Below are 12,188 nucleotides of genomic sequence, written 5' to 3'. Positions count from 1 at the left end.
GATTAATACATCATCAATATAAACAACACACCCTGCCAAACCCTCTGTTACAACATTCATGAGCTTCTGAAATGTGGCTGGTGTATTCTTCATACCATATGGCATTACAGAACATGCAAAAGTCTTTCCTAGCGTTACAAAACATGAGATCTCCCTAACACGTTCAGTCATAGGTACTTGCCAGTATCCCTTTAACAAATCAAACTTACTTATGTACCTAGCCTTTCCGATCTTTTCTATGCAATCTTCCACGCGAGGGAGAGGGTAAGTGTCTGTTTTGGTTATCTGATTAACACGTCTGTAGTCGATGCAAAGCCGTTGTGACCCACCTGGCTTAGGGACTAGAGTGACAGGAGAACTCCACTCGCTCTGACAGGGCTCAATCATCTTGTGGTCCAACAGGTAGCCAAGCTCCTTCTGGATGAGAGGAACTTTCACTGGGTTCACACGGTAAGGAGGCAGTTTAATTGGCTTTGCGTCTCCAACATCAACATCATGCATCAACACAGTGGTTCTTCCTGGAGTGGCACGGAACACTTGCAGGTACTCCTGCAGTAATGCCGAAAACTCCTGCCTTTCCTCGGGAGCTAGATGAGAAAGCTTAGTCTGGAGATCATTCATGACATCAGGATTCTTCCCCAAACTATCACTCAGGCTCATGCTGCATGGAGAACTTCACTTGCAGACTTGGGTGGAACAGCTACAGTGCAGACTGGGTTATTTTCGTCCCGTCTGTGATATAACTTTAGCATGTTGATGTGACAAAGTTGCTTGTTCTTTCTACGATCTGGTGTGGCGATGACATAGTTGACATCACTGAGTTTCTTCTCCACAAAATAAGGACCACTAAACTTGACTTGAAGAGGTTGCCCATGCACTGGTAGCAGAATCAAAACCTGATCTCCTGGCTGAAAGTGGCGTAACCTGGACTTCTTATCATACCAAGTCTTCATCATCTCCTGAGCAGCTCCTAAATTCTCTCTCACCAGCTGTAAAGCAGTGGACAGCCGTTCTTTGAACTTCATCACATACTCCAGCAGGTTGACGTCATCTTCCTCCGACAGCCAGCATTCCTTTAGTAACTTAAGGGGTCCTCTTACTTCATGGTCAAACAGTAGTTCAAAAGTTGAGAAGCCCAGTGATTCATTTGGAGATTGTCTTGCAGCAAACGCAACGAATGGAAGACCTTTATCCCAGTCTTTCTGATGTTCCAAACAGTATTTCTTGAGCATCGATTTGAGTGTTTGGTGATATCTCTCCAATGCTCCTTGGGTCTGAGGATGGTAAGCTGAAGACGTGATCTGGGTGATGCCCAACTCTTTCAGAGACTGCTTGAAAACATTTGACATGAAATTACTTCCCCGGTCTGACTGTACCTCCTTGGGCAGACCAAACTTTGTGAAGAACCCTAGCATTTCCTTAACCACGTTCTTTGCTGCGATATTTCTAAGTGGAATGTCTTCAGGATAACGAGTAGCCATATCAATCAGGGTCAACACATAAGAAAATCCTGAAGAAGTCTTAGGAAGAGGGCCCACAATATCCACCAACACACCGGTGAATGGCGTCTCAAAAGGAGGAATGGGAACTAGAGGTGCAACCTTTTCGGTCTGATTACACTTCCCCACAACTTGACAGGTGTGACAAGACTTACAATACCAGGAAACATCCCTGAAGTTACCTGGCCAGTAGAAGTGTTTCAAAATGCGTGCCACAGTCTTCCTCACTCCAAGGTGTCCTGCCAAACTGGAATCATGAGCCACTCTAATGATATCCTGCCTACAAACACGAGGGATGGCAACTTGATGTACAACCTCCCATTCACAGTCGGCTGATGCTGTTGGGGGTCTCCACTTCCTCATAAGTACTCCTGACTTTATATAATAACAAGTAGAAGCACCAGCTGACTCTTCCTCACTGCAAGCAGAGTTAGCTAGACCTTTCAAGTCAGGGTCAGCAACCTGCAACTCAACCAACTCTTGACGAGACAAATTATCAACACTACGCGGTACTGCCTCATCTGGTGAGTGGTCCAAATTAGCAAGAAAAGTGTCAGCTAGGATAACATCATCATCATCATCATTATCCTCTAAGTCACCAGTAACTTTTGACTTAGCCCTAGTGACAGCACATGCAAAGAGCACATCAGGGACATCACAATCCTGGGCCGCAGCCACTGGCTCACTAGACAACTGAGGAGCTGGACACACTTGACTTCCACCAATATCATTTCCAAGTAAGAAAGTTACACCTGACATTGGGAGTGTCTCAACCAACCCAACCATAACGGAACCATTAACAAAACCAGACTCTAAATTCACTCTGCAAAGAGGGACAGAGAAGTAATTATTCCCTACACCTTGTAAGATTACAGTTTCATCAGAGGAATTAACATTAGAGCCTAGAACACTGGTCAGCATAAGGGATTGGCAAGCACCTGTATCACGATATATTTTAACTGATTTCCTGTCATTACTGTCCAGAGGACTGACAAAACCATCAGACAGGAAATTAGCACATGAACTCTTGAGAGTGTCACCCACGTTACTGCTCAAAAGAGGAGCTTCATCGTGAGAATTTAATTTACCCCTCAAAGCAGGTTCAGTTAACTCAGTTAAAGAACCCTGGGAACTCTCAAGGGTGGACACTAGACCAATTGACTGAATATTTAAAGACTCCTTTTCGTTCACATCACGCTGTCTCCTGAAACATTTCTCCGTAGTATGACCAAGCTTACTACAATAAGTACACATACTTTTCTGAAACCTAGAGGTGAAGCTGGTATTTACTTCCTGAGAAACATCATCTTTATTCTCTTTCCTGTTACCTGTACTCTGAGTAGAGGCAACATACTTACTCTCAGCTTTCCTCTTTTCTCTAGAATATCTCTTGTGAGTGAGAACATATTCATCAGCTAAAACTGCAGCATCAGACAAATTATCTATTCTTTTCTCATCAAGATATAGGCTTACATCATTATTAATACACCTTTTGAAGTCCTCCAGCAAAATCATCTGCTTAAATTTGTCAAAATCAGAATCCACATTCTTAGAATTTAACCACTGCTCTAACAGATCTTCTTTGATTTTTGCATACTCAACATGGGATTGCTTATCTTGCTTATAAGTTGTCCTAAATTTTACTCTATAGGCTTCAGGAACAAGCTCATAGGCCTTAAGAATCATGCTCTTAACTACATCATAATTATCAGATTGATCCTGAGGCAAAGATGCATAAGTTACTTGAGCTTTACCGGTGAGAACAGTTTGAAGGAGTACTGGCCAATACTTTTTGGGCCAGTGAAAGCCTGTAGCTACCCTCTCAAACAACTGAAAATACTTTGTTAAATCAGATTCATTAAAAGGAGGGACAAGTTTAACATTTTTAACCACATCAAAATCATCAGAGCTAGATGATCCAGTTCCACCTTGTTTCATGCGATACTCATGGTCTGCCTGAATCCTAGCAAGTTCAATTTGTGCCTGAGCCTGTACCTGTGGCTCCTGAATACGAGAATTTGCCTGAAATTCAGCGTCCTTAGTACGAGCCTCCCGCAGGGCTAGCTGTAACTTAGCTAATTCAATCTGTGTTTGCTCATTTGGAGGAGTTACATTAAATAAGCTTTCATTAATCATGTCAACAATTTGATCTTTAGAATGATGAGAGCGAACAGCAATTCCCAATTGTTGAGCAACAAGCTTAAGTTCATTCTTTGTTCTGTTTTCTACATCATACACTGTTTGCACATTTGACAAAAAATCTTTGGCTTCATCAAGCGTAGTAATAGTAGACATCCTGAATAAGTCAGTCACAAAATATCAAGCAATATCCTTATGATATTATCCTGAATATCCTGATAAGAGGTCGCCAAATTTATGTTACGGAACAGAGAAAGATAATGAACACTTCAAGTGAGAATACTAAAAATCACTACTGTCCCGTAAAGTTCCAGGTTCAAAACAAAAGAGTTAGGTAAAATTACAAGTTAAAGTTTAATGCTCAAACTAACAACAAAACATTCAGGACTCATAAGGATAATGTAATGGCAAAAAACAGGTTAAATATATGGTTAACTGTAATAGCCTCTATTAACACGAAATTAGCAAGTGTAAATTTATCTAAGTCAGCCCTGATAAAATGAGAAAACCAGATAATACTCAGTGAATGCAAGATATATTATTACAGATACAAAATATTGTTACCACTGGCTGACAATATGAATTACAAAAACTTTACTAGGCCTACGAATCAACACCTTATGCTATACAGTACAAGGAAAAAATGTAATAACACTTATACTCAAATTACACAGCTGCTAGATGGTTGGAGACTTCCTGAGCACTCACAATAATAACAACTGTACAGGGGAGGACAGAGATGTGAGCAAAATGAGGAGTAGATCTAAGTGGCCATTAATGCAGAGGCTGAGCTCATCATATAGGGGCCGGCAGAGCTTGATACAACTTGTAAGAAGGTCGCGCAAATGAAGCCATAGGGGACAAAGAGTTGACAATCCTGCTCTGAACAACAGAAAGAATGACTACTATAAGGGAGTAGGGGGGGGGAGTGAGGTAGAACACGATCGTGATCAAACATGCACCAAACTGTACGTTAGAGTTACACAAAGGATGATGAAATCATAGGCTATGTAACAATATATATATATATATATATATATATATATATATATATATATATATATATATATATATAATATGTATATATATATATATATAAATATATATATATATATATATATATATATATATATATATATATATATATATATATATATATATATATATATATATATCCAATTGAATGAAATATTATTTGAGTTATATTCCTCAAACAAAATGACAGACACACGAAGAAAGATGCACACGAACCTAACAAAACAGTACGACACTCATTCTGATGCATGCATAGAGGTAGAAAAAAATCGGTTTAATGGCTCGATTGGCTTGGTGCCTTTATGCTATGAGAAAGCATCCATCTCTTGCCGTAATTAGGTTACTTTATCACCAAATCACCCTGGTCGGCAAGAAAAATACATTTTTTTTTTAAAGATAATCATCGGCCCTTAAAGAACTAGTTGTGTACCCCCATCTCACAGGCCAAAAAACGTCGCCGTAATTAAGACCTTTTTGCGAAACTCTCACGTTTATATTATGCTCTACATTCCTCTTGACGATGTTGCCCTGTAAAGAGGACGGTGTAAAGGAAGGAGTGCAGACAAACAGGCAGGAGAGCGAGGACATGACTCTAAACCGTAGAACCCATAAATGGAAGGAATTATTCTAAAACACATCATTAATGGCCTCTAAGGTTTTTACCTGCAGGGCTAAAGATTTCTTTTGATGGAAGAGATTCCCGGTCAAAGGACGTTAGGTTGCAAAAAAAAAAAATAATAATAATAATAATAATAGTAGCAGTAGTAGTAGTAGCAGTAGTAGTAGTAGTAGTAGTTGTTGTTGTTGTTGTTGTTGTTGTATATTACTATTATTATCGCCTGTTCGATATGCTTTGAGAAGGGACGAGCCTTAAGCTTTTGAAACTTGGTAGCTGATTGGTCATCTGTGTGCATTTATCATTAACGATGCATTTTAAATTATTTTTATTGTAAGGGTTATAATAACTGTTTGACGATGGAATTTCCCAAATAAAATATTATATATAGTTATTTATATAAATTAATTTAAAAACATGTCCTTACAAAGTTTATCAGTTAGTCTGCACACATTTAATGTTTTGAATCCTCGGGACAAATCAAAACACATCCAGGTAACGTTTTATGAGTACCTTGATATTTTCCTCCCATGTTCAGGCAAATTAAGGTAAATTGTCATTATTGCGGCATTATGTAAAATATAACCTAGTAAAACATCGGAATTCCAATAAAAATGATAGACACAGGTAAAGAAGTTATATGTCACCATCATTTTTAAATATCCCTCAGCCCATACGTTGTCACAGCTTTGTAACTAGATATTCGAAACTAAAAGATAAAAAATTTACTGATGATGTGAAAGTACAAAGCATAATGCAAAATGAAGCGACAGCAACACGCTCTCAAGTCAATTCGAATATTCGTCAGCTTAGTCAAGTGGGACATCCCACGAGCGGCCTACCCTCCCCCCCCCCCCCGTCATTTTGCTATGTTAGGTTTTACAGACTATCGCCGTAATGACATAATTTAACCCAATTTGCCTCAACGTAAGGAAAAAATCAAGCTACTCGTAAAATTTACTTGGACATGTTTTGATTTGCCCCGAGAATTCAAAATTTCAAACGTGTCCAGACCAGCTCATAAACTTTGTATAGTCCAGTTTTTTAATATATATATATATATATATATATATATATATATATATATATATATATATATATATATATATATATATATATATATATCCATCATCTAATGCTACGTTGCCCCATGAGGAGCGTAGGAGCCCGGGGCTAGGCAAGTTGGTCTTGGCATTTAAGATGAGAGTGGCCAGCCTCACTCATCCCTGAGTGGCATTACCTGAGCAATAAACCCCAACCACCCCTTGGATATAATCCTTCACCGGCTCAATCCGACTGGAGCACCGTTATTACCCACTAAACAACTAGGCGCTAAAATTTGGTTATATGGTTACCACCCAGCGTAGTAAATGGTTTCCTGGTGTACAGGAAACCATTTGGCTTGTCACTCAGTGTAGAGTCACCCACAGGCAGAAGGAAGAGGAAAGAATGAAGGAAAGAAAGACACAAGAGGGAGTGTAAAGTCACCCGCAGGAAGAAGAAAGAGGAAACAATGAAGGAAAGAAAGACTGAAGACGATGGATGGAAAGAAGGATGGAAGAGAGGAGAGGGCAGGCATCCAAGAGCAGCACTACGTCGATTGAGTGAATGGTGAGCGCCCCCACCTTCCACTAATATATATATATATATATATATATATATATATATATATATATATATATATATATAATTTGGGCAATTCCATCGTAAAACGGTTATTAAAACCCTCATAATAAAATTAATTTTAAATGCATCGTTAATGATAAATGCACACAGACAACCAGTCTGCTGCCAGCTTTCAAAAGCTTATGGCTCGTCTCTTCTCAGAGAAGACTGAACAGGCTGTAATACCATCTATCTGTGTATCTATCTATCTATTGCCAGACCCCTCAATCCCGTACTGGGTGGCCACAAACAAATCGCCTCCCCGTCGCCCTGTCCCCTGCCATTTCACTGCCCTGCTCCCAGCTCACACCTCCCTCTCTCATATACCTCTCCACTCCATCCCTCCATCTCATCCTCGGCCTCCCCCTCCCTCTTCCCCCTCCACCTCACTCATATACACTCTCCTCGTCAGTCTCTCACCCTCCATCCTCTCCACATGACCAAACTACCTCAGTGTGTTCCTCCTAACGCTTCCTCTCACATCCACATCCATACCACAACGCTCCTTTTTATCCTCATTTGTCACCCTGTCTCTCCATGTGAATCCACAGGCTCCTCTTAAATAACTCATTTCCACTGCTCTCACTCTTGACTTGTCTCCTTCCAACAAAGTCCAAGCTTCACTTCCATATGTCAGAGCTGGTATCACAATACTGTCATGCAGCAACTTTCTCACTTCCATGCTCACTTCCCTCTTTCTTATCACTGCTTTCAAGGAACCAGCAACCTTTCTTCCTTGTTGTACCCTTTCAAGCACTTCATCCTCCAAACTTCCATCCTTACTCATCACATTCCCTAAGTACTTAAACATACTCACGTTTTCCAATTCCTCACCATCCAACCTCACTGTACATTCAATGACTTCTCCGGGACTCAACCTACCTCCCAGGCCAATCTGCACATCTTCCACATCCATTCTACTACTATCTCTCCCCCATGATTCAGCATTTCACCACACACTCTATCAATTCCTGGGGCTTTCCCCAGTTTGACTTGCTTAATTGCTTCCACAACTTCTATCCTACTGATTTCTTCCTGTCTTCTCACCTCCCTCCTTCTTCCAGCCATTCCCCAGCCACTTATACTCGCATTACTTCCATTTTCTATGTTCAACAATTCCTTAAAGTGTTCTCTCCATCTGCTCACTTTTTCTCCTTTCTCCATTAGTAATCTACCATTTGTATCTTTCACTCCCCTGCTAACTTCATTGCCACCCTGTCTTACTCTCCTCACCTCTTACCAGAATATTTTCTTACATTCCTTCCACTTGACACTCAAATTCCTTCCAAATTCCTCATCCACTCTCTTCTTACTCTCTCTTACTAATCTTTTCACCTCACTCTTCCTTTCTACATATAACTTCCTCTCCCCCCTCTCAACTTCTTCCACGCCCCTATTTCTCATCCATTCATTCTCTCAACTTCTTCCACGTCCCTATTTCTCATCCATTCATTGTATGCTTTCATCTTTTGTGCCACAGCCTGTCTCACCTCTTCTTTCAACAATGCTGTTCCTTGCACCCTCTTCCACCTTCTCTTCACCCCACACACCACATCACATGCTGCACATATATCTTCTGTGAATATCTTGCACACACATTCCACGTCCCCCATCTGCTCCAGTTCATATTTACCCAATCGTTCCTCCATTCTCTCTTATATTCTGCCTTTTTTTCATCCTATTGTAACCTTTCCACACTCCTTGCAACTACTCCTTCCTCCTGTCCTTCCCTTCTTCTATTTCTCCATCCTACTTGGATCTTGATCCTGGCCACCATCAAGTAGTGGTCAGAAAGTCCACTCCCCCAACCTCTATAAGCTCTTGCATCCATTACACATCTTCGCATCCTTTCATCCACACACACATAATCAATCATTGCTTTCCTCAACACTCGCCATGTATACCTGTGGATCATTTTGTGCCTGAAGAAGGTATTGGCTATCACCAACCTCCTCCCGGCACAAAGGTCCATTAATGCACTGCCATTCTCATCTATCTCAGCAGGCACACCCAAATCACCAACTATTCCATCCACCTTCACATTCCCTACTTTACCATTCATATCACCAATCAAAAACACTCTCTCATTCCTTCCAAACTTTCCCATGCACACTTCCACATTTGTCCAGAGCTCTTCTCTCACTCTGCTTGCATGATCTTGCTTTGGCGCATACACACACACAATCACCCATATTTGTATAGGCCTAATAACTTTCAATCTTAGCCACACACACATATAATAATAATAATAATAATAATAATAATAAATAAGTAGTAGTAGTAGTAGTAGTAGTAGGAGGAGGAGGAGGGGGAGGAGGAGGAGGAGTTGTTGTTGTTGTTGTTGTTCTTGTTGTTGTTGTTCTTGTTGTACTAGCAATGTTACTGTAGTATCATTTTTATTACGCCAGGGTGAATCAGCAGACATGTCAACATCAGCGCCGGCAGACAGTCTGTGTATGGATGGCTCTGATGCACTAGTAAGTCTATTTAACATATTCCTTCCTAAAGCCCAAATATAGAGGCATTAAATCTTAATAGGCATGTCCATTAATCATTATGCTTTTCTTTACTTAAAACACTGTTAACGTTACTAAATGTGACGATAACAAGCAATGAATAACTGAAAGGACAAAAAATCCGATTTCTCCATATTCTTACCCCTTCTTCCTCTTTTAGACATTTACTAGAAAAGCAAACATGCTGGTGTTTTAACAGAGGGGTTGCATTTCCCATTGGGTCGAAAGCATTGCAATAATCGCCCACAAATTGTCAAAAGTAACAGATTAGGTCTTGCTTAACTTTTACATTTATTCTATTTAAACGAATCTTGGTAGATGGTTAGAGGGTGAGCAATGGGTGAAGCGGTTGAAATTTGAGAAAAATCATAATTTAAGGTCACAGGAGAAAGTCAAAATATCGCCCCTCTAACTCAATAACAATTTTTTTATTCAGTTCGGTTTAAACTTGGTGGAACAATTTGGGGTTAGAACCCGACATAATAATTCAGTTTTGAGAAAAACAGGTTGAATGTCAAGGTCGTATGCCTTGGTCAACTTCAAACACTTTTGATCCAGTTTGCACCAATCTTTGCACATGAGGTCTTTAGTCATGCCAGGATGAAGTATTTCAAGTTTGAGAACAATAGAAAGATCAAGGTCACAGAACTAGGAGATATAGTAAGGCCAAAGACTGATTGCAGATCTTGATTGTTGAGCTCTCTCATTGCTCCAATGTATGTCCGTGGTCATAGGTACCATCTGTCTATCCCGAATTAACCATCCCCAGTCTTCAGCGGGAAGAGTTACCCCTAGCCACTGCTGCTCTTAGAGATATACTTGTAGACTATGGTATTTGACTGCAGCTGAGGAAGGTGGCAGAATTCTGGGATGCACACACTTTGTGCTGTAGGACACCCTTTGATGGGAGATCTGCAGTCTGAAGCTGTTACAAGTCTCTCCAGGTTTGTCACAATAGAGAAAGCAAGTGCATGTTCTCCAGCTGTCACATTATCATGTAGTGTGGCATTGGAACTGTAGAATATAGCAGCTTGCTGATGAGAGTGGTCACTAGGCTGGGTCTTCTTCAGGGTGCTTGGCTTGGCGATGCCATACAAATGCGATGTGATATCTCAGACCAGGATGGCACGCACAGAAATAAGGGTATCATCAACATGCTTCCCCCCAGCCTCCTGCAGCAGTTGAATGTCCCAACGATGTGGTTGTTTGAGGACGTTTGTCTTCTGCTCAGGCCTAAGGAATAGCTTGTGATTTGTGTTGTGTGCCAAACTGCACAAGAGTACAAGCAGATCAGTATTTTCTCTGACAACAACTGTGCCATGGTCTTGTGCCATTTGAATTGCAGTCTGGATGATTAGCACACATCAGTGTCTGACGAAGCATGGAACACATGGTTACTAGCATGTTCGAGCACCCAGAAGATATATAAGTTTCTGCTTGTTGGCACTGTTGGATGAGAACTTATCCTTTTGGGAAGTACAAATTATGTCACTGGTGAAACGTACTTCTGGGCCTGGCTCGCCCTCTTGCTGCCTCGAATGAATGTCGTCTTTCATTGTTGCAAAGATGTGTACCCATCAAAGACAATGGCCACCTGTCCATATTTGTTCTTCACATACCTGATGTAATTTTGGTATATGCCCATATAGGTTTGGCCATGTGGACCAATTTCCATGGTAATTTGTGAAGAAGTGCATCACCATCAAGTACATACTTAACTGCATTTGGAAGATCTTGACCTGCATTTGGCATGAGATTCCACAATGCACTGGCCAGACAAACTTTGTTGGCCTCCAACTGGAATTGCCCATTCTGGAATAGAGCTAGTGGGTAAGTGCAGAGTTCATGCTGAAACTCATGCTCCAGTTCATCACTGTTGATGCCTGCAGCAATTTGTCATTGAAAGGGCAGCCGTGGGTCAACATCAACAGAAGAGGAACCAATGTGCACTACAGACTTCTTGGCCATGGTAACAACAGTATCTCCTCTGTCTTCTTGAACACATGATCCTGGACATGTTTCCCTATCATGCTACTGATGATTTTCTCAACAACACACTTCTCTGTGTCTGCAGTGACATCAGAGTTTGCACACATGCCAGAGTCAGTGCAGATCAGTTGGGGTCATGTACAAAGGGGTACCTGGTACACAGGAAGGAGAGAAGCTTCCTTGTGTCACTCATGTCCCATTCTTAACAAACCTTGTGCTGGTCACTTGTGCTGAAGTTTACTAACCCGCCCCATCCCAACCGACTTTCCACCACTGACTCCCCCAATCCCGACGAATTTTATATATATATATTTTTGGGGGGCTCAAATCTCTGCTTTTGGTGAGAAACATCGAAAATTCATAGAGAAATCGCTTACCTGAGGATTAAAATACTTGATACAGGTAGAAGTATCCCTTACCTTACTGGGTTTTCTATCAGGCTGGCTCCAAAGAAAACGAGTTCCATGGTAGGGTAATTATTCCTCACCACTCGTAAATGGTATTTATTTATTTATTTGGTATGAATTTATATGTAGTACGAGTGTATATTGCTTTTCACACAGTAATATAGGCAATATATGCATTGTTTCACTCACCAAACACATCAACATACCTAACCTTTGTTGGCGACATTACCTGATCATCATTTCTGACTGTTTCTTCCTCTAATGCTACGGAAACTTTGTCCTCCACACTGTCATCGATTGGGGAATCACTCTGGCCCTGAAT

At 40.8% G+C, this 12,188-nt stretch overlaps 1 protein-coding gene across 1 annotated transcript in view; it reads right to left on the bottom strand.

Annotated features, from left to right (window-relative positions):
- The window catches only part of LOC145405872 (adhesion molecule nephrin-like), a 378,905-nt gene extending 367,339 nt beyond the window's left edge, over positions 1–11,566 (bottom strand). The window contains exons 1-3 of the mRNA XM_080277129.1: positions 11,428–11,566; positions 11,090–11,293; positions 10,351–10,581 (exon numbers count right to left, since the gene is read on the bottom strand). Of these exons, the coding sequence (XP_080133255.1) occupies positions 10,351–10,581; positions 11,090–11,293; positions 11,428–11,566 (574 nt within the window). The remainder of the gene's footprint in view (positions 1–10,350; positions 10,582–11,089; positions 11,294–11,427) is intronic.
- Positions 11,567–12,188: the final 622 nt, after the last annotated feature.

Source organism: Coenobita brevimanus, chromosome 68 (genome assembly GCF_032717465.1).
Source record: "Coenobita brevimanus isolate Jiangsu-jjx chromosome 68, ASM3271746v2, whole genome shotgun sequence".
NCBI lineage: Eukaryota > Metazoa > Arthropoda > Malacostraca > Decapoda > Coenobitidae > Coenobita > Coenobita brevimanus.
This window is presented reverse-complemented; position numbering and strand designations above follow the sequence as displayed.